This window comes from Odontesthes bonariensis, chromosome 6, assembly GCF_027942865.1.
Source record: "Odontesthes bonariensis isolate fOdoBon6 chromosome 6, fOdoBon6.hap1, whole genome shotgun sequence".
Lineage (NCBI taxonomy): Eukaryota > Metazoa > Chordata > Actinopteri > Atheriniformes > Atherinopsidae > Odontesthes > Odontesthes bonariensis.
The window spans coordinates 34,151,874-34,175,445 of record NC_134511.1 but is presented as its reverse complement, the minus strand read 5'-3'; the positions used below and the strand labels follow the sequence as shown (position 1 = coordinate 34,175,445).

General features: G+C 41.9%; 1 protein-coding gene across 6 annotated transcripts in view; it reads left to right on the top strand.

Moving 5' to 3' along the window:
* ncor2 (nuclear receptor corepressor 2) overlaps window positions 1-23,572 on the top strand; it is a 98,770-nt gene that overhangs the window by 35,579 nt on the left and 39,619 nt on the right. For 5 of the 6 annotated variants that reach the window (XM_075468456.1, XM_075468454.1, XM_075468457.1 and 2 more), the window contains exons 5-15: window positions 5,415-5,597; window positions 8,458-8,571; window positions 11,940-11,996; window positions 12,394-12,446; window positions 15,878-15,944; window positions 16,941-17,113; window positions 17,297-17,390; window positions 18,109-18,287; window positions 20,752-20,806; window positions 20,897-20,995; window positions 22,935-23,125. In XM_075468456.1, the coding sequence (XP_075324571.1) occupies window positions 5,415-5,597; window positions 8,458-8,571; window positions 11,940-11,996; window positions 12,394-12,446; window positions 15,878-15,944; window positions 16,941-17,113; window positions 17,297-17,390; window positions 18,109-18,287; window positions 20,752-20,806; window positions 20,897-20,995; window positions 22,935-23,125 (1,265 nt within the window). Of the gene's footprint in view, window positions 1-5,414; window positions 5,598-8,457; window positions 8,572-11,939; window positions 11,997-12,393; window positions 12,447-15,877; window positions 15,945-16,940; window positions 17,114-17,296; window positions 17,391-18,108; window positions 18,288-20,468; window positions 20,614-20,751; window positions 20,807-20,896; window positions 20,996-22,934; window positions 23,126-23,572 lie in introns of those variants that run through there. The other variant, XM_075468458.1, reaches the window with a different exon arrangement.

Genomic DNA, 23,572 nt, shown 5'->3' with positions numbered 1-23,572 from the left:
TTATAGAAACACTTTTGCGAATTGTCTCTGAGGTGGCAAAGATTGAGAGGAAGCGACTCACCTGCTGTTTCTGGTTTGAGCCAGAAAGTCACAAACCCGCATTACCCGTGTCTTCCCAGATACGATATCTCAGATATTCCCAGAGATGGAAGTAATGTGAAGAGTTTTCTTTTTTTTTTTTAACCTGTGGCTGTCTGATGAAATTCCTTCCTTGAGTGGTTGTAGTAAAAAGATGGATGGCGGTTAGTTCCTGTTAGGACTTCAGTTGGACTTTTACTGAAATACCCCCAGCCTGTACTGACGGGTGGTGTTGATGTGTTGAAAGCTAACTGTGGGCCATTACTTTTGCAATGGTTTGTATTTACTATTTTGGGATTAGACCAGTGGACTTTGGACTAGCAGCGTGGATGTCCTTTGCCTTAAGTAATCGTGACAAAGTAAATGACTGATGCAAAAGTGATGTGGTGTGAATACTCACTAACGGCATTCAGTTGAACTGCGTTGTTTGATTATGGTGAAAATTCACCGTGACCCCCATTCTGAAGAGCTCTTAAATTGGCTTTCCTCCCTGTCTCTCCAACCGCGCTCTGACTGCAGCTAAGGCACTGATCTCTCATAAGTCCTTATCTCAACCCCACTTAAGATAAACAGAAATATCCCTTCAAACCTCGTCTACACAAAGCGTTGGTTGAGGAGCATGGTTAGCATAGAGTTCTCCATCTTTCCATCTTGGGAGCCTTTCTGTCACAGATTCGAAGCAATGCTCCGATCTTAGCACACAGTTTCTGAAGTTAAACGTGTAAACCACGAATAACAGTCTCGGAAACTAAAAATGTGCTCCATGGTTGTAGTGTGCATGAGACAGGAGCTGTAATGCCAACAGTGTCAACAGCTTTATTATTTATCAGAGACCTGCAGTTTCATAAAAAATTCCAAGACAGTTCATCAGAGGTGGCTCAAAACAGATGAGTTGGCAGGGAAAGTGACATTTCAGGTTCACTGAAAGGCCTCTCCTACAGCTCCAATGCCCATTTCTTGCTTTAAAAGATTCTTATTCCATTTAGAAATTCGTATTTGAATATCGTTCTGCAGTCACCTGCTTTTTTTGTGTATTCAGCTTAAGCATGAACTTGATGTCCAGATCAGGGGAAGCATTGAGTTCCCATGTCCACATTGGCATAAAGATGGAAAGCGTGAGTTTTTTTTTTTTTTTTTTTTTTAAATAATTTTTTTAATGGCTCTGTGGAATGCTGTGAGACAGCAAGCGATACAGGGAATCGGAGTTGTCAGGGCAAATAAGCCGTTAGCTGCACAGGATCAGAGGTTGACTGTTCCCTGCTCACACAGTTTCACAGGTGAAGTCATTTTGATATGCTGCCATACTGTTGACAAGATAAGAGGATGCGTAGAAAACAGGATCAGGACGAAAACTTGATTTCTGGAGAACGTGGGGGGACAGTACTTCCTTATTTTGTCATACTATTAATTCCCTCCCTGTTAAAACGGTTCTAAACGCCTTTCACTCGAGTGGTTGAGCATAATTGTTACGCACACAAAAATGAAACCTTTCTGAGCTCTAAACACATTTATATGATTCACGCACAGGAGTGTTGTCTTAAGCCGACCTTTTCAAATAGTTTATTGGGTTTGATATTTTAGTGTAGCCTTTTTTTTTTTTTTTTTTTTTTTTTTTTTTTTTTTTGTTACACGCTGGCAGCCTGGGATGTGTTCGAGGATGGCTTCTCCCCATCCTAAAGCACTGACATTTTCAATAACAGCAGGTCTACAGTGCTGTAATGCTGCCTACCTAGTGCAGATTAGCCCACTTATATAACCCTCATTTTAGACGTTTAAAAATAACGCAGAACAAAACCCAAGCTGGATCCATCTCTCTTTCACACACGCACACACACAGCTTTATTTATGGAGGATTAGCTCTAGAACAGTCACATACATACCGAAAATAGGAAAACCTACAATTGTGCAGGATCAGGAGGAGAGGAATTCTGCCTCGGCCTTTGCTGGAGTCATTTAGTTGAATTCATTAATAAACGTTTTTTTGGCAGCTTATCTTAAGTATTTTCTTACCCTAAAGTTCAAATTTTTATTTCAGTTGGGAATTGTTTTTCTCATCTAAATTTAAAACGGTAAACTTTATCACGTGGAGTTTTGTTGGACAACGCGAGGAATTTGAAAGTGTCGATCATTTCTAACACTTTTTAGAATCAGTGAAAAGTGGATCGTCTGCGGTCTGTATGCTCTGCTTCCACAGACACTGGCCAACACGGCGCTCCAGATGGGTCTAATTTTTTTTATATTTTTGATTATTTATAAAGACAAATACTTGGATAACAGGTACAGTTACCTACCAAAATATATAATAAAAATTGCTGTCCTTTTCTCCCATCTCCATAATTGAAAGATATTCTTTCATTATATAAAACTTGACCCTCTTTATATATACAGAAATAAACATTCAAGAGTATTTACAATCCATTTGTGAACTTTTCACCCTCTCATCAAATCGGATATAATAATGTAAAGTGTTAGCATTTTTCTGTGTCCTTACGTACCCATTATTAGACAAACTGTCTCACAACCATTCACACCTTGGATCCTGTGACCAAAGCATGTCCTTTCAAATGGGTAAACAACTTGTAGGTGAGAATGACCTGAACAACCCGCACATTGATCCGGTGGTTCAGTGACACATGTGACTGTGATGACTTGCCAAGTGTCAGTGGCCCCTCTCTACTTACAAGCCGATATTCCCCCGCCAACCAATTAAGAACTGAAGAAGCCTTTTGGATGAGAGGATTCAAGAAGTCCAGTCGCCTTTATTCAAGCTTTTAGGATTACCGTGACCTGGATGACTCAGAATCTACACGGACATCTTGTTTCATCTCGTCATTTCAACTTTTTTTCTGATCTTACTGGGTAATTGCCCTAAATATAGAATAGAAAAACAGGCTCAGACACCAACACACAAAAGGAGAATTTCCTCAAAGTGAAACACAGCCCTGACTGCTGCACCTGCACTGGTTCTACCACTTCAAGTCAAAATGTCTACTGTGAACAAGGTCTCTAGCCTGTCATTTATTCCAAGAAGTTGTTGCACATGTTGATATTTCACACATTGCGATGAAAATAAATTTTTGATATATTGTGCAGCCCATTACGTTCCCAGACAAATGGTACTATTTTTCAAGTTGGATGATTTGCTTTCTACTTCTTTCTTCATTAGGTTACATAAATGAAGAAGAGAAGTTATATATAGTTCCAAAGAGGCACACTGTTGGCAGCCATATTTACATTATGACAGAAAGCCAGACGAATAATTGGAAAAGATGCTTTTACTCTGTGAGTTCAGTCTCTAATGATTCTTTGATGTACTGATGTTCAAACTCTGTGCTTGGCTGGTGATATTGGTATTTAAGTGATCTGACAGTGACGGCCATTATTCAGCTACAGGTGGGGATGGCAGACCAGCTTTGACAGGGGAAAGTTCATGAATGCATGAAATGAAATTTTTGCCGGCCTCTCAACTAAATTTGGTTATGATAGACCTGTTCAGGATTCGATGGGTCTCAGATGACTATTTTATTATCTTTTTGGTGCCTGTTGCAGCACATGGAAGATGGGGCCGATGTGCATTTTGTTCCTCTTTGGTATCCTGTGTGTGACACACAGGCTGTATGGGGGATCGATTGGTTGTTTTGATCTCAGCACTTTTAGTCTTCATCATGAACAATAGGTGTTGGTACTGTGAACACAACACCTCTGGAATAGCACTTAAAGTCATACGGCAGTGCATAAACAAAAATAGCTACATGGTTTCATCTTCTTTGATTTACTTTTGTTAGCATTTGCAGTATTTGTACCTTCCTTGATTTTAAAGGGTGCCTGTAGAGACTCACCTGCCAGCACACTCTCCCCCGCTGACCTTTTATTTTTGTGTAATGTGGCACTCGTGCGGGGCACGAATGGCCTCAATGACACCAAAGACTGGGTCCGCAGCGTTTATTGACATCAATTTTGCTGTTGAACGTAAGGCGTTGATGTAACCGGCCAACTTTATTGCTCAGCAGGGGCTGAAAAATCGCCAGTTAACGACTAAAGACTATAATTTCACGGTGGTTGGAAACTCGAGTGGATTCTGTCCCTGACGTCTGTTTCGAGGCGTACTGTATCTTATAAGGGCTGCCCCGTTGCAGTCGACAAATCTTTAGCTGACAATAAAAAATCTCAGCCAGCCAAATTTTGATTGCTTAATTGTGGGGTGGGAGAGGTGTTGGATCTTTGCCAACAGTTTGTTGCATGTACTTATAATTATTAGGTTAAAAGAAGCAATTGCCTTCAATGTTCCTCTGTTTGCTTGTCAGCTGTTGTCTAGCTCCCTGCTCATTCAGCTAGCTGCAGCTTGCCCATGTTATCATGATGTCATGCGACATCGATACAAAAACCCTAAATATGTTTACTGTAGAAATGCAACAAATGGTCGACTTTTTTGCTTTAAAATGTGATGGCAGGTTGGTGGAAAAACGGCTTAAGTCGGGGGGGTAAACCATATCTTACAATCAAGGAGTTTCCACACCCCTAATGGCCCGTAATGTCGAGAAGTGAAACTATTTCAGCAAGTAGGATTTTCTCAAAGGTACATTGCTTAATGAAGTAAATTCAATTGTAACTGGTCACTACCCACCACTTGTTCGTGTCGCCGTACTGTACGTGGAAGGCCGGTGTGTTCTCCATGTCAGCGAGGGAGCTCAGTTAATGAGTTGCCCTGTGTGTCGTTGGCTCCACTGCCGGAAGACATGCTTAATAATTTGCTCCTAAATTTGATTTTAGATGTATAATTCATGTCAGATATCCCCCTACATTCTAAAAAAAACAAAAACAGGAGCGGTTTGTTGAGCAGAGCCAGCGACCAGCACTGCTGAGTGCAGACCAGGCGAAGGAGGCTGTGTCCTCAGTCAGTCAGATGTTGCACATTGCACTGGCAGTCAATACCCAGAGGAGCTAATTACTGGCACTTTACCCTCTGAAATGGGACATAAAGGGTGTTGAAAGAGATCTTGCAGAGTAAACTATAGACATTGTAATCCCAGTAAGACATATATGCTTTCATGAAAGAAATAAGAAATGGAATGTTCAAAATAAATTGCTATAAAGATCATGTTTCAAAAGATTACTTATTGTTGTGTGTAATATCACAGCCTTGGACTTGCAGCTTGTTTTCAGTTTTATCCAAACATTTTACAAACACAAGAACTCTTTTTGAAATATCCCCATTCGTCCTCAGTTGCTCATCCCCGAGTTCAAGTTTAATTAACCTGTTGTGTTTAAAAATGAAAGAAAAACTATGGATGGCTGAGATATTCCATCTAACCGTGCCTTTTCTGCGTCTTCTGCAGGACCGTGGAAGTGCCATGGGAAAGCTGGAGCCCATCTCCCCTGTCAGCCCGGTCCACATGGACCCTGACTTGGATCTGGTTCCCGCTCGCTTCTCTAAGGAAGAGCTGATCCAGAACATGGACCGTGTCGACAGGGAAATCGCCATGGTGGAGCAGCAGATCTGCAAGCTTCGCAAAAAACAGGTTTGTACATGATGTTTAACTGGTTTGTTTAAAACACCGGAGACAAACGCTGTCACAAAATATTGATATGTTGAAGTGCTAAAAGGAGAACAATTGATGAGCCGGGTCCTTTTTTCTTCACACTTTCATGCAGTTTGTGGTCAGACGGTGACGGTTGGAACAAATATTATCCTGGATCATAATCATAGTAATCTCATTTTCTATGCAGTTAATGTATTTGTAATTGATAAATTCGATCTGGCGCGCAGCTTAGTTTTTTTTTTTTTAATGTGTTGTCATTTTGTTCAGTCTTGGTTAAAATAAATTTTAAAAAAAGGTAGAAAATGCCACTAATGTGCATCTCTCACACAATGTGATGAAGCTGAAGTGAAGTTTTTATTTATCATGCTTGTTGAAGTCTTTGTCAGTGTCATCGCCCCTGTTGAATTTTCATGTGTGATGTTGTGTAAGGTTTTGTTTATTTGAAATGTACAGTCATTCCAGTGTGACTTTACCTGCCAGGCTGCACGTTGGCATTGGAATAGAAAATCTTAAACGGACTGCTGCTGTGTTATTATCACTGCATTGAAGCTTGAGGCTGTTTGCTGCTCACTGTGCCGCAATGATGCACACTTGCCTTCTAGCATCTGCATCCCCCTTTCTTTCCTCTCCTCTTTGGCTTTTTATTTAGGAGAACAGTCGGTTAAAAATATGAGGCTATAAATAACCACTTCCCTGGGGGGAGCATGAAATTATGGTGGAGGTTTTGGGACTGCAAAACCACTTGTATCCCTGCCAGTGCTCCCACACTGTCTCCCAGTTGGCTGCTTACGATGTTCAGTGAAGAAACTTTATGGACAATACTGCTCTCATCGACAAAGCCTCCTCCTTTGTCATACACGCTGTTACACCGACATTCCGTTTTATTCCAAGCAGAAAAACAAATTACGCAAAAGCAGCCTTTGGTTGCTTTATGCATCACAGGTGCTGTCGCAGCACCGTCATCTGTGCCACAGCTGGTAAAACTGATGATATAACCCTGACTACATGATCGCGCTGCTGACACCTCTTTGCTGTAACCGCTTAAGAAAACACTCAAAATCTGACAAGCCTCTTACAGTTGTGGAGGCTTTTTGACATGGCTAATGATTCAGTTTGTCACCCAGCAACTTGGTCAAGAAAGGCCTAAATAATGGGGCTGGTAGGAAAAATACCCAGTGAGGCCAGCTCAAAGGGGGGAAGGCTTTAACTCAAACCTTCCTGGTTTGATCAGTAAATCATCTAAAGTCAAGAAGCCTGTTTAATAGAATAGATTGAGTTCAACATCAGCTGTTGAATGCCTTGCTGATCCCAAATCTTTTGAGTGATGAGAGCTGGAGCTCTGCTGCTCTGAGGTAAAAATCAAGCAACCCCTCCCTCCCCTCAACCTTCCTTAATATACACAGTGGTTTTATGGATATTTTAACAGTCCAGCTCTCTTCAAGCATTAAAACATCTGGATTAATTAAGTGGCATGATAAAACATTATTTCAAGAGTTCTGGCAGAGTAATTGAATGAGTGGGGTTGGGGCTTAGGTTTCAGCCTGTGTGCGTCATGTCAGCCAAACTCAGGATGGCTGGTTTATTTTATTTCACTCCGAGGTAGGTTTGGAAATGGATGTGGGGTGGGGGTGCATGCATGGGAATGTCTGTGTTAGCCTGAACAGATGCTTATCGGAGCTATCGTGGCACAAGATGATCCATCCTGCTCTGCCTTCATGTAAATCCTCCCGAGGCTGCTGACAACCCCCCCAGAACCCTGTCATGAGAGGAGCAGGAGTGGAGGACTTACTTAAATGTTGATCAGCTGTTTGCACGCCACTTGGCGACACTTGGCCTCAGCTTCCAGACAGCTGAATACACTCTGCTTCTGTCTTCAGTTTACAGCTTACACAACAGATTGTATCCAAACATTATCAGCCAAAGTATGATGTCAGTTCTTTCTTGGAAGGCATCAAGGTTTCTTTGTTCGCTTGAACAATTATTTTTGCCAACTTTTCTTTTTCTTTTCCATAGTTGTCAAGAGGCGAGACTCAGATAAAGGACATCCATTACTAGGGTCCAAATGAAAACAGCGATTTGCGCTTGGTTGTAGTCTCGTTTTGCTCAAGAGATACTGAAGGCTCAATTATATTGTTCTCAAGTTTAGATGGAAGTCTGTGTAATAATAATTCAAACATTTAAATGAATTTTGACTCATTATAAGTAAGTAGCTTCTTTCAAATGCTTCTTAGTAATAGTGTCAAAGTATTGGAGGAGCACTGACTGTTCCTTACAGTTACAGGCTTTTCTGTACCTGGGTGTAATGTCCAATGCTTTTGGTTGCACTTCCACTAGTTGTTTTTTTTCCTTTTTTAAAAGGCCTATCAAAGACGAGCACAGATTTACTCCCCATAAGCTATTTAGCTTCTTCTATTTCCTGCACCCTCTGCCCTCTAATGGGCTTTGTCGTTGCACCTTCATTATGCCTTGTCATTCTGTTTCTAATGTATAGAGACAGGTTGGCAGATTAAAGTTGCCGTGCCTCTGAACAAACAAGTCGCACTGCCAAATCGAATGCCGTGTGTGAGACACACATGCTTTTGTAAAGTTTCTTATTCCGCACTGGTGGCACGCTCTATTTGAAGGCAGATAGGGGTACGCTGCCTCTATTTTCGCAGCGTGAATAAGCAAAGCGAACCAACAGCAGCCCAAAAAGGGAGCGTTTAACCGTGACCTCTGAGAAGGGTCACTGTCTGACCATACAACAGAAACATAGGAGTCTATTCTGGAAGATCAGGGGGCATAATAGGCTTGATGAGGGTTAACCTTTTTTTTTTTTTTTTTTCTGTGTACATTACAGCAACAGCTGGAGGAGGAAGCTGCGAAGCCCCACGAGCCAGAGAGGCCCATCTCACCGCCACCCAGTGAGGCCAAGCACCGTAGCCTGGTGCAGATCATCTACGATGAGAACAGGGTCAGTGGAAGACCCTTTTCACCAATCAATGCGCTGACATTTTTATTTAGTTTCACAACCACAGTCACTACCACGTACATGTTAGATGTGTAGGTAACAAACGTGCACACCAGTCTGTGATTGTACCACAAATCGAGACCAGTACTGTATAGGTATAAGTTTGCACAGTACAGAAAAATAAGCTGCGACTCTGAAGAGACGGGTGTCGGTCTGTGGTGGGTCTTTCTTTCTAAGGTCTGTCATTTTCAGTTTTCCTGTTTGATTTAATACATGTAAATAAAAAAGAAAGGTCATCAAAACATATTCATGCCATACCTGAAACTCCTGCACCTCACTGTCAGGCAAAGCAGAAGTCTTGCCTCAGAGAATCAGCAACCAAAGGTTAACATAGCAGGCATGATGAAATCACACGTGTAGAAAAATGCACACAGGAGAACGTGAGTCACTTTCACGTTGACAAATCTGTCTTTTCTCAAAGTATTGCAGGTTGATCGTCCCTTTAGGAAAACATAACACAGCATCTCTGAGGTCATAGCCAATCCTGCACACAGCAGACATATGTGCAGAAGATAAAGTTCATTATGGAGTTTGTTAGGAGTGATTCTCGGTGCTCTCAGTCCCCCTAGTGGTTAGAAGTACATGTCCTCTTCTTATTGGAATTGTATCACATCCCTTATTCCAGCTTGATAGGGTTTCAAGCTTCTTGAGGGGAACAAGAAAGCATGTTTAAAGACTTCCAATTGCACAGGGAAAAAAATCTTTTGAATGCTCTACAGATTCATTTGACAAATTCAAGGCACATGATAGTATAGCAAGTAGAAAAAGTGGATAAAATGGAGAAGCTCGTGTACAATGCAAGCACTCGAAAATAAGCATACACTGAGATTGTCATAGAACTTACAATTCAGGCAAATTGGGACATCTTACTTTGCTGTAATATGCACAGGAACTGTTGGATAACCACCAAATCTCCTACAGAAACCTTGTTAAAACACATGGCACATGACTTTCACTGTCATCTTGCACAGCTTAATCACACTGCTTCTGTGAAACAGCAGGATGTTGGACTTGGCTCAAGTTAAAGAGTGACTCATGTCTGTATTGTAACCTCTGTAACACTTCCCTCCAACTTACGGGATGAACTCTGGCCCAGTGCCGGCCCCTCCACCCTCACTGTGCCTCTCTGCTGACTTAATGCTATTGAACTCAATCACTGATTTTCACACGCACTGTTTCACATTTAGGGACCATAACTTTTTTCTTTTTTTTTGCTATTTATCGTGGACATCCATTCATCTGATACACAGTATTTCACCCAGAATTCCACTTTCTTTATTGAAAAATGTATATTGTGTAGTACATGGATCTATTGTTGCCAGTGTGCGTACATACCTGGCTGCAATTTGTTCGGCCTCCTTTTGTCTGTATAGCGTCATCTGTCCCTTCTGGGCTCAGTGTTGCCAGCTTTTTCAGACGGGGTTACAGCAACATCTCGACTGACAGCCCACTGTCAAACCCCAGGGATGTCTCAACTCATGTTCACTCTTCTCATATTTGGAACTTAGCCATCATGGGCATGAGCACAGGGCATCTCCGCCTCGCTGAGATTGCATTATCATAATTCTTTTGAGATATGCTAAATCTTCAGGTCTTTTGTTTTGGCCAGAATTCCAATTATGGGGAATTAGAGTTGGTTTGAGAATTCTCATGTTAAAAGTTAAAATATGCACGTGACATGCTGGAGAAAATATCTCGTTGGCTACCATTGGTGTGAACAACAGTACAGTTACTTAGTGCATAGCTCATAATGCCACTGCCACTGTAGCTAATCAATGTGCAGCCACAGGGGGGCATGGTGGGAATAATGGAGCCAGCCTTCCTGCAGTTGTTGAAATATTAATGTTCTCTTATTTATGTAGGCATTTTGTAGAGGGAAAAATATTCCCTGTGCAGTTTCCTCTTGCATGACCTTTCATTCATTTCTTAATGCACAATTTGGAGTATTTCACTTCAAGTCATATTGCAAGATTTTTGGAGGTCAATATCGTGCAGTCATGCTTTTAAATTTGCTGTAAGTGTCACAGTGAGGAAATGCAGAGAAATCCCTGAGGCTCCCTGCTCTCAGAGGATGAAAGTCTGCTTTTAGTAATTGCTGCTCAACTCTTACTGAAGTGAGCGAACTCTCTGAGGCAATGCTCTGCAGCCTGTTACACCAGGCACCGGTGAGGAAGCAGCATGGAACTGTGTTTGTATTTAAATTCTATGTATGGCATATGCAAATGTGCAGCATCAGTCCTTCCTTTTGTCTTAATGATGACACAGGGCTGCTTTTGAAAGTTCTCATTTAGCTTCCCTCACGCGTGTCCCATTTGTATGCATGAGCCCTTCTTAGGTCTTATTTTGAAATGCGTTGATTCATGTTTACATTTAAGGAGTAGATCCCAAACACTCCTCTGTTTTCTCTATGGCAAAGACATGGTACACACAAGGAAGCAGCATCACATAATGCATGGTGAAGAATAAAGGCTGGGACGCGCACATGCAATCAAATTTCTACCACATTTACCTCTCCATGCAGCTCCTGCTACATGCTGAGTGTGGCAGTCCGGGCCAGTTTCACTGGCTACTGAGGGAAATGGACTGAGATGGGAAGCAACAGAGCTTGTTGTATGTCACCAAGGAGGGTCTGCTTGATCGATGAAGCAGAGGGAGAGCAGAGAGCGGAATGAGGAAAGAAGCACATTGAGAGGAGTTGTCAGGGAAACTTCTTGCACGTAAATATAAACGTATGGCGGTCCAAAGTTGTAGAAGTCGTCTAAAGACACCAGCAGGTGTTTTGTAAACAACGACCTCCTTCCTTTCTTGTGTTATTTTTCCTACTAGAAGTTTTTTTTTTTTTTTTTTTTTAAGAGCCTGATAGTTCTGGGTAGAGTGTGGGGGGGGGGTCTGTCTTTTATCAGATGTCTCCTATATGATAAGCACCTGAGCTCTACAGACCCACCTCTCCTCTTGTCTTCATTCTTTCGCTCCCACTCACTTTTCACTCCACTCCCACTTGCTTTCCTGTGTGCCTGCTCTTTCTCTCTAACCTCCCTCTGCTCAGGGGAGGTGAGTAATTTTTTATTTTTCCTCTCTGTGAGAGAGTAGTGGAAGCTGTGGCAAGGAGCTTTGGCCCAGCTTGACTTAAAAGGTCTAATAATAGTCAGTGCTTCCATCTCTCCATCCATCCATGTATCCAGCCTTCCATCCATCCAGCAAGCAGCAGTGTAGCCTTGGTGATCAAGTGAGCATGTTCACTGCGTTGCCGTGGTGATGGAAGAGGTGCAGGCGGCCAGCTAATTTTCTACTTCTGTGTCATCTCTCCCCAGAAAAAGGCTGAAGAGGCTCATAGGATACTGGAAGGACTGGGACCCAGAGTAGAACTGGTGAGTGGATACTTGGATTTTATGTTGTGTTTGATCTTTTTTTCTCAACCTGTACATTTTCAAATATTGCTTTGCCAATGTAAACACTTGCATCCGTTAAACATATTATATGTTCAGCCTATGCAGAATACTACAGAGAACAGGTTTTGCTCTTCCTCAGCAGGCCTTTCTGAGTAGATTACATTGGATCGGGTTATCTGACTCCTGTTAATCAAAGTTTTGTAACGCTCCTGTTATTTGGTGACAATGCATTTATCAGGAAAGACAAAAGGGGTATTGGAGAGACAGAATGGTATTTTAGGGGACTCTGTCATACAGCCTTCATTTATCAGACATTTCCGGTCTGTTTCATCTGTTTTTTTTTTTTTGTTTGTTTTTTTCCCTTCTGCTCTTCCAGCCTCTGTACAACCAACCTTCTGACACCAAACAGTACCATGAGAACATCAAAATGTGAGTCTGACCCTACATATGCAACACATGTAACACATGTCCTCATTAGAATAAATTCAGTTCAGGTTGCATTGTCACTCAGCAATTGCAGTCATTTATTACTTTTTAAATAATAAAGTATGTGTAAGTTATCCCATTTCCTTGGTATTTATCTTGGTATTTATTTTTTATATATTTGACTGTTTCTCAATGACTGTTGCAGCTCTTAATGCCTGTAGTGCTTCAGTAAGAGACTTTCTTATTTTTTTCTTCACTTCTTTTTCGATCCCTGTTGGCAATGAGCAAAGACTGGCATTTCGGGGGCGGGATGTCAAGCTGCCATCCTGTGAACTTTGTAATGACACATGTCAATGTGTCCTTGGGCGAGACACTGGCCAAATCCCAATTATCTTGTTAAAGGACTGAGACTTTGAGGAGTGTTTGCACAAAGAGCTTGAAGGTTCAGGGCAAATCAACAACGTTTCAAAGCCAGTTCGCATCCCCTGGTTTTTCTGTTTTTTTTTTTTTTTTTTTTTTTTTTTTTTCCCCTGCGGGACTGTATAATAATAAAAAATTTCCATTAAAAAACATAGTGATTGGCCTCAGGCTGGACCTGAACCTTAATTTGCTCTCATTGACATACTTGTGCATTGCATGGCTGGAGAGAAACGCATCGTAAACTGCTTCGTAAAACCAACAAAAATTCAAGGTTGCTATACTTGACTCTTGATTGTTAATCCCTATAAGATATGTACCAAGGAAGGCTACACCTGTTTTTCAATCTTTGTGTATGAAGATTACAGTTTTGGCTGGAACTTCCAAAGCATATAAAGGCTAGTTGCCTTGATACCCTTTTTAAAATATGGCTCAAGTCTGCAGTGACTTCAAAGAAACAAATATTTTTGCTACTTTGACCCATATCCTAAAATGTCATGACCAGCAGCCTCTGAACTGCTGCAGTGGTACAAAACACACAGCAGTCAAGTGCAGCCAAGTTAAAAGTGCATGTGTTTACAGCTGACAGCCTCGGATCGTAAGTGACAACATCATGCAAGGTATCTCTAATGAATTCCTGCTGAAAGAAAACGCTCATGTCAGAATCCTTTAAGATGAGAGTCAAAGGAAGATAACGGTCTGCATGCGACTGTTGTCTGATGTGACGATGTGTGCTGAGCACAGAGCCAGCTGCCCTGAGAAGAGTAGAAAATAAGAAGGGAAGGCCATCAAATTCAAATGCTCCAAATGTCCAAAAAAGAAAAACTCTGCTCAACTCGTTAAAAATTCAGTTGTGGTATTTTGAAATAAATGAATGCTAGCAGTTCCTGTATGTTGTCTGCAATGACGTCTAAGAGATCTGATAAGGTTTGGCACGACTTCTCCTTTTTGCAAACATGGCATAACTTGTCTTCTGGTCACAGTCAAAGGAATGCTCCAACAGAGACTGGAAGAAGCAGTGAATCTAAACCTGACAGCTGCATGCGCTTTTTACTTTGAATGTTTTCATGTTACTACATATAAGCTGTTTAGCAGTAGCCAGTCATTGCACAGTCACTCAGTAATCCCAGAATTTTCTTTAAACCCCGCGACAAGATCCCAGATGGATGCCAGGACTGGCACATGCTTTGCTGACATACAGAGCCACAGTTCATAAATACTCGGAGGTGTTTTCAGAAACATGGACAGCAACGGAAAATACTTCCTCTCTTGACAGTTAAAATGGACTCAAATTTGACCTCGGATAGTATGAGATATTAACAGCAGGATACCCTTTTTATTTTAGCAAGATGAAGGTTTCCTCGGGGGAATGATAAATTAATCACGTTCATTTCAGGTGTGAGTGGAAATCTGCAATAAGGAGAGCAGAAAGCTGACTGCCACGTCTATCAGCAAGGTTCTTATGAATCTGCCATTTTTAGGGACTTTAATTCACAGAGACACATCAAACGGCTGTAGAGGGCTTGTGATAGTTTGCCTCCACCATTGGCACCATAGTCGGGGCACAGTTGCATACCACAATATGTGCCTGACCTATTAGCCGCACACTGCTGTCTTCACTTCTTTTGATCCCCTCACTGTCTAATCAGCATTATTTTCTCAAAGCAATTAACTGAAAACTGCTCTCACTCCCTCTGTTTGTGTGCGTGTCTGTCATTAAATACCAGTGTGTCAGTATGACCTAGCACAATTGACTTCTTTGTTTGGTTAACTGGTTGGATAACTTTGGCGTTTATCCCTGCTGGGATAGATGACTACCAGTATCTCTGTGGATCCCTCGGTCCCCGTCCCGGCTCATCTCCTGCAAACACGGTCAGCTGACGATAAATGGGCCAATATCTCTGGCTCGCGCAGATACTATGAGGCAGAATCAAGCTTTGAAGTCCCAAGCTTTTGCTTTGTGTAGTTGTACCACACGTGAACGTCTGTCAAACGTATGCTTATGAGGAATCTTTCAGCCAACATGTTTTAGAAGTATTATGCCAAATTACAGTGTTCTCTGATATCTCAAAAATGGCCCAGGCTTAGAGCAGGACAAAGGAAACCTTTTGTAAGCTTTCAAGCTGCTAATCTGTTCTTTTGCCATCTGGTGTGCAGAGGACAATACCATCTCTGTATTTAAAGAGCTTACTCTCTCTGCCCTGTTTTTGCATTACTAAGTTAGTTCTCACCCTTAAGAACTCAAAATGTGGACAGTCACAGTGCAGCAGGATTTGGTATCATTTGTCTTCCCTGCTTCAGTAGCATGGGTCAACATGCATACGTATAAGATTGTTTATACAAGTAAGAGTTTTAGCTATATAGATTGAACTTGATTGTGTTACTGTAAGAACAGGTTATGACATTGTGCATCTACGTAAATCTTTTTCACAAGACTAATCCACCACTTGTCGCCAGCTTCACAGTCTTCATTTCCCCGCCTGTGTCCAGAGGGAAAACGCAGCTCAGCTGAGGTGTCTAATGTAGAGTAAGATTACATTAAACAGCAGGGAACGTGACCTTACAACTGACAGATTAAGTGTCAGGAATAAAATTCTGCCTTGCAGCACAGAAAGAGACAAACCGAGCGGCTGCCTGTTGAGATTACTGGCCCTGACCTTTATTTGAAGCTCTGTGTCTGGCTGTTCCCAGCACAGACAAGTTTTATAAGTTTGGCTTCCCTCGCTGTCCTTTTCACCCAGGACCAAGATTGAGTTTATCGAGCATCGACACTCAAGGACAGGCATTGTGTTTATGTGAGCACGTGGTGGTGTGTGTCTGGGTTTGTTTATATAGTAGATCAAGAAGTGTCGGCTGGAAAGTGCTGAGGGTAGGGAGTGTGTACCTGTAAATCTGGAAAACAGCCTGTACGCAGATATGTTACAATGTCATGAAAGTCTGAAGCATTGTTATCTTATCCTTTTCTTATCCCTCCACTCCTTTGTCTCCATCCCTGCCTTTTACTTTTACCTTCTTAGAAACCAGGCGATGAGGAAGAAGCTCATCTTGTACTTCAAAAGGAGAAATCATGCTCGAAAGCAGTGGGTAAGTAGAAAACTACATTTGTGAGTGTCTGCTGGGACTCAGCCTATGACAGATGACTAGAGTGAAACTGGGCCAGCTGCTTCTTGAAGTGAGGGGCCATTTTAAGCATACTAAAAAGGAAAAGAGCTCTGGGCACAGTCTGTAGGCTTGCACTGTGCTCAAGGGAAGCGATAGCGGTTAAAACACAAACAAAACATTTCTTGTAATTGAGATCTGAGCAAATAATTTGATGCTTATTGAATTCAATCTAAGCCAAACGCTACAATGAGCTATTTGCAGCATTATTTAGTGTCTTTGGCTGCCGCCGACTGAGCCAAAGAACATGACTATAAGATCAGTGAGGCGAGCTCTGATGTTGGACCCAAGGGAAAGAAGGCAATCCCCACAAATTAATTATTTTTTATATATGTTGAAAATTGCATGCATCCACAAGGAAGAAATGTTGTGAGAATATGTATGTACATTTTGAAGGGGGCAACTGTGCCACAGCTCTTTTGTGCTTTTTTGTAATGCAGTCAGTAATAGCTGCAAGACGGTACCTGTATCAGTGTATGTAAGTACTTGGTGGGTTAATGTCCACTCTTCTTTAAATGGGGGGAGGTAGCTCCATATGGAAAGACATCGACTTGTGGTTTATGAGCCCAATGAGGGTCATGTCTCCACCAGTGTTAATGGGCTGCTTTACAGCCTGCCTGTGAGGAAGGCAGGAAAATGGTGCACAACGAGTCGTGGTTCAAGGCTCGACTGTCCATAGGACATGCAGCACGTCACTTTGTGCCTGCTGATCGTTCAGGGACGTGCACGCGCACGCCATGGGGATCAAAAGTTAGACAGGATTTTTGTTTAGCTGTTTGCTGGTTGACTTGCTCAAGCAGAAATGTTTATATCTTTAATAACTGCCCGTTGTCCCATTAGTAATGCATTTTCAGTTGAAAGTTGAGACCAAACGGCACAGTGCTGACATTGAAGTGGATCTTTCTCTCTGTGCCCCTTCAGGAACAGAAATTTTGCCAGCGCTATGACCAGCTGATGGAGGCCTGGGAGAAGAAGGTGGAGCGCATTGAAAACAACCCGCGGCGCAGAGCCAAGGAGAGCAAGGTGCGGGAGTACTACGAAAAACAGTTCCCGGAGATCCGCAAGCAAAGGGAGATGCAGGAGCGAATGCAGAGGTGTGATGGCTTTGCTTTCTCGTTCACAACAGGCGCTCAGCAGACTGATTCATTCCATTTGTTGATGCTGCTGTAAACAGTCATTGACCGTTCTTTTCATTGTGCGATGTAGGCAGCTCAATCACTGCAATGTGTGTGTTGTTGAGAGTGACGGGTTTATGGGGTATATTTTTCCCTTTGCAGCCGGGTTGGCCAGCGAGGAGGTGGACTGGCCTCATCTGCAGCCCGCAGTGAACATGAAGTGTCCGAAATCATCGATGGAATATCGGAGCACGAGGTAAGCTCTCTCTGCTGAAGATGGTTTGCCTCTCCACTTGCTCTTTGACAACACTCTCTGGGCCCTAGAGCTCTGGATTTCTCTTGTTTCATAAGTATACATAACCCTTAACCTGTTGCCCAGATTGTAGTAAACAAAGCAAAATATCATCCCCTGAAACACAGCTGCTTTGAGTTGGAGTGCTTCCAAAACTTTCAGAAGCTTCTTGCCTTTTTTCCTTTTTTCAGTCTTTCTCTTTTCCTCCATTTATCATGTGCACAGTCGACACATCTTTTACTGTTGGTGCAACAATAATTGTTTGTGTAATTGTGTACTTGATCCATGATGGATATTAAATGTTAGAGCAGAGAACGGTGAACTTCAGCATGGGCTATAGATTTACAATTTTTGTATCAACCATAAAATTTTAATGGCGTCTAGGGGGAACAAAAAGGATGAAAGATTTCTTTCAAAAGGTTGTAAACTGAAGATGGTGTGCAACATTTCCTTTTTTAAGGGTTCACATTGGACTTGGAACCAATTCACAGTCTTCCTTGGCAACAAAGCGCACAAAACTCTTTGTTTTCTGAACTCCTCTACACTTATAGATAAATTATTACTGCATTAGTTGTCAGACAGAGCTTATCTGTGTAATCACAAACCGTTTCTCTGGAGCCCGGTCCGTTCACCTGTGGGTGTTGGTTTCTCTGTCTCATCTGTTGGCATATGTATTAACCAGAACACAGAAAAGCAAATGCGACAGCTGGCCGTCATCCCTCCGATGCTGTTTGACGCCGAGCAGCAACGCATCAAGTTCATCAACATGAATGGATTGATGGATGACCCCATGAAGGTGTACAAGGATCGGCAAGTCATGAATATGTGGAGCGAGCAGGAGAAGGACACTTTCAGAGAGAAGTAAGGAAAACAACCCCACGGAAAGTGGCATTTCTTTTTCTGATATCAGTATTTAGGCATAGGCTGGTTACCGGTTTCAACGGTATTAAAAAGTCAAGGTTTCAAAACCACTAGAATTTTCGGTCATACCGTCCCTGCGGTATGAGCGTTTTTTTTTTTTTTTTTTGTTATTTAAATTTTTTTTTTTATGTGACGTCTCATCAGAGAGAAAGTGGAGGTCCCTTATGCTGCGTGCAGCAGCATCGTAGTGCCCCTCCCCCCGCGCACCTCCGCTTGCTGTGAGTGACAAGCAGGCAGCTCCGCAGGCTGAATGATGGCTGAAGGAAGCGAGCCCACCGAACTTTTCCCTGTCTGATTTTTAAAAGAAAAATTACAATTTTTAATTTATTTAAAAAAAATTGTTGCCGCGTAGTCGTGCACCAGTCAAAATTTGTATCTTGGCATGCGCAGAAAACGACAAATAGGATGGACCGATTCGAATCCAGACTCAGCGAGGAAGTGCGGTACAGGCACCTGTACCACACTGCACTGAAACAGCATAGTGCCCACGTCAACTCCCAGAACTCACTGATGGAGATTGGCAGAACTTTGAAGAATTTGCTGTTGTTTCATTCACTGGAGGTGGCTTTAAGTATTATGAAAAGCGCTATATAAAACCAATGTATTATTATTATTATTATTATTATTATTATTATTATTATTGCATTCTGAAAGTATTAAAGGGATACAAGGTAGTTTAGCGGCAGTATAGCGATCTCTATTGGTCAAACTGAAATTCTACACTGTCGTAAAAATGCCCACCTGTACACACCCACTAACTAAACATCGTGGCGAATGCTGCCGTTGTGTTATTTAGTCAGTGCAGTTAGGTCATCTGATTCACAAGTGTAGACTGCCCACGTAAGATACTATAATCAGAGATTTTCTGTAGAGAGAACTCAAGATAATATGCTATAATACTGTTGCTGGAGGAAGTGGCCGGGGACCGGGACGTCTGGGTTTCTCTGCTCAGGCTGCTGCCCCCGCGACCCGATCCCCGGACAAGCGGCAGATGATGGATGTATGGATGGACTGTTGCTGATCTTGAATGGGATTCTTCCCTCATCATGGTGTATTCATGGAGTGATTCCTTTGTATTAGCAGACACTTACAAAAGTTACATCTGAGACAGATGCGCGCAGGCACTACCAACACACGCCGCAATAAACGCAGACTAGCTCTACACTATTCCGATTACAATCACAAATTAATCAATTTTCATTTGTACATAACAATTCTTGTTCGGATCAAAACGCTATTCTTATTCTAATCAGGTCAGTCCGTGTATTTCTGAAGCTAGGCTACGTCTCGAACTCAGGAGGAATTAGAGCACCGTCATCACCTGTCTCTTCACGATCTAAAACGCAGGTCACTATGGTAGATGAACAAGATCACGCTTGGAGAAATTTCACAAAGATGGGAAGTGCCAACATCGAACGTTTCATATTCAGTCTGTGAAAGGCAGAATAGGAAACGCTTGGTGTTGGCTCTTCAACGCAAGCGAACACATAGCCTACAACTACAGCTAGCATACAGTACCTAGCTAAGTGCCGTAAACACAAACGACTCTTCTCGCGCATCACAACACTTCAGAAGCGGGTCGCTCCTGCCGAAGTTACATATGGGATTTTCAGCATACAGACCCCTGTTGGGAGCGAGACAGGCTTCATTCGCTTACCATTGACTTGTTTAACCTTTGTTAAACTCCTGAAGGCTATAATTTTAGGTGAAAATGCTACCTAGTGCCCCTTTAAGATAATTCCCAAGTGTGCCCACTGAAGCACACTATTTCACACTATTTAAAAGTTTTTTTTTATTTTTCTTGTTTTTAAATACAGACATTCAAAATACACAGCTGTAATCATGATACCATGAAACCGTGATATTTTTGCCTCAGGTTATCATACCATCAGAATCTCATACCGGCCCATGCCCATCAGTAGAAGTAATTTTAATCAAATGCCTTATTAGCTTTCAACTCCATTTCTAGTTTTCCTTGACAAATTGTCTGTCAGTTTCCCTTTAAGTAACAAAATGAAGTATGTGTTTTACTCCCTTTGAAATTTATGTAATAGGGGAAGGGTCACACGGTTTATGGTGAGGAAGTGAATCTTCCTCTTTCATGCGAACTGAGAGACGACGCTTAGAGCTGCAAATCCTATCGAGTGCACAGCAATACTGGAGACTTCAAAGGTTTACCTGCGTTCAAAGATATCTTTAGATTACAGTCCTCCAGAACAAATGAATAGAAATACAAATACATGCACTTTGAAAAGATCGGGCAAAGGTAATACAGTGAGAGATTCATTTTAAAGATGCCTTTGTTTCCGTGTGATTTTTTTTTTTTTTTGTGACCTTGATTTGGGCCTCTGCAAAATATCAGTGATTTTTGAGAAGTGTAATTGGTGTTGTTCTGCTCCCGAAGGTTCATCCAGCATCCCAAAAACTTTGGTCTGATTGCGTCTTTCCTGGAGAGAAAGGTATGAAATGGTGTCATTTTTTTTGTTCTTTGTTTTGGGCTGATCATGTCTTTACAGGAAGTGAAAAGTAACATTTCTTTCATGTTTCAGACGGTAGCCGAGTGTGTGCTCTTTTACTACCTGACCAAAAAGAATGAAAATTACAAGAACATAGTGCGAAGGAACTACAGACGCAGAGGAAGAAGCCAGGTATTCCCACCTTTTTTTTTCTTTTCTTGCATTATGATCAACACTAGAACTGAAACAACCACAGAATCAGCTGCTGTCATCAACTTGGCCTAATTGATCTCTAATTCATTTAAAATGACTAATAATCCATACTTCTGAGCTATGTGGCCACTCTCTGCTCTTAAACGAGTTTGGCAGAAATCAAAGCAACTAACTTTTACCTTATTTTTCTCATAAACCAAAAACATGGGTCAAACGTGCGTTATCCAACCATATCCCATTGGTAGCACGAGGTGTTGTTTTGACGATAAACAAGTTTACATGACAAAAATGCGCAAAAAAAACAACGAGCCCAATCTGCTGTTAGTCCATGCATGTAAGCATGTTTAAATCAAAATCACTCGAAACTGAATTGGCTTCTTTCTTCTGTCTGGTGGCTTAGCACGTTGAAAATCTGCCCTTTACGGCTACGTGTCAACCCGTGGTCACTTCAAACTTTTCCAGACTGTCACTCTGCTCCTATAGAAGCTTGAACTAGCTCCACTCACCTGTTAACATAACCATACTGATTTCCATGTGTTAACTTTGAGAGCACAGGGTGCTTAACATGCCGTGTAACCATTATTAGCCCTGGGATATCTGGTCCTCAAGTACAGATTGCAAATGCTTTCACCTCTTTTTACTGGTAACCTTTTCCTCTGGGAATGCTGATGACCCATCTGCTCATTATCTTACTTTGCACCACATGTTTTTAGTAGAAGCTAGCACCAGTTTTAGCTCTCAATGACAAAACAGTTACAATGGTGGAAAACAAAGTCGGTGTTATACATCGTGATGGCTGCACATGGTAATGAAGATGAAATTTGGGTAGTTGGCAGCTCATTTAACTACTCTTTATTTAGACCGACAACTTGATGAGTTCAGGGCGCTTTTAGACACGGTACAGATGTTTACTTTGATGTGGGTGGTTTTTATGTCTGCGGAAAGATGGAAGTGTAAATGAAGCACCTGAGGCAGGGACACTGTTAACATTAGTGTTGCTATACATACAAAGGAAAAGATAACTTCTGTGTAAGAGTGCTTTTTGATTTTTATTTCTCTCCTTGCCGTCTGGCGCTGCGTTCTATGCCCCACAATGTCTTTTTAGAAAATATTTTTTTTTATTTGCATGTCTTTTGGAGCAGATATGTATTGCAGTAGAAGCATTTATCTTGGGATGAAGCAGCAAATACAAAGACCTCAGAAAGAGCAGGAAGTATGGCTGTTAGAGGAAGATCTGCTTGATCATTATTAGGCAGTATTTAGGGTTTTTGGTCTGGATGTGTGTCAGTTCTAGTCTGAACTCTAACCCTAAAAGCCCAGACAGGCAGGAAGCTGGTGAGGAAGTGGTTCTGGGTGCTTAAAGAGCAAATGCTATACAGCAGAAATGTGTTGCTGTAATTTCGGAACTCTCATATCCTGTTTTGTTTCTGCTGAAAATGAGTAGGATTATTTTTCAGGTTAGTTTTGTGTTCTTTACTTGAAATGGGTGAAACTAGGATTTTAGAGGTGACTAAGAGAGGAGTTATTTTTTATTTTTTTTACATTTCTTTGTTTTTGAACAAACACCATGAGGTAATTGTTATCTCATCAAAACACTAGCCAGCCTCTGTGGCGCCTGCAGTAATGTCTTAAACACCAGATCAGCCAATGTAAGTGCCAATTTTGGCCTTTAGAGAAAACTGTAACTGTTGGCCACTGTAATGATCCAAGGCAGTCTATTCACACACCTCATTTTCATATTGATCTGATGGCCTGAATCCACTATTATTTACTTATTTACTGCTCTTAACTGATGTGTGTGTGTGTGTGTGTGTGTGCTGTTCACAAAAACAGATATTTTCTTTAGCTCTGTGACGGACTTACTTGGGGTTATCGATGTAACGGCATGCATTGTGGTTCCCGTGTGTTTTTCTCTCAGCATGGCCAACAGCAGCAGCAGCAGCAGCAACAACAGCAGCAGCAGCAACAGCAGCAGCAGCAACAGCAGCAGCAGCAACAAGTGAACCGAAGCAGTCAGGAGGAGAAGGAGAAGGAGGAGAAGGAGAAGGAGAAGGACGGAGAAGTGGAGGAGGAGAAAAATGAAGCAGAAGACAAGGAAGATGGGATGAAGTGAGTTGCTGATTAATTCTGACTAAAACCTCCACAACGCAGATCTTTTGAGCATAATGTGCTGCAAAGATGCTTCATTCAAGGCAAACAAACCGAATGAGAGGAAAAGCTGGAGAGGAGTGAAAACCTTTCTAACACTTTACACATTGTTTGAGGCTGAGCTGAGAACAAGTATTTTTCCCCCAACTCATTCCATTTTTGCAACCCACAATTTGGTAATTATTCAAATGGGGAAGGACTAAACTTTAGCCAGAGAGCGTGGATCCTGAAATCCAATCATTTCCCCCGTACCTCCAGCCAGACTTTTTTCCTGTGCTATCACAGTCGGGTATCCTTTTGTTTTACCCATTACCGCGGCGGCTTTCCTGTTTGTGCGTCTCCCCTTCCCAATGGGATGCCAAGTCTCATTTTTAAAATTCAGTGCTTATGGGTTTTTAGTTTGTGTTG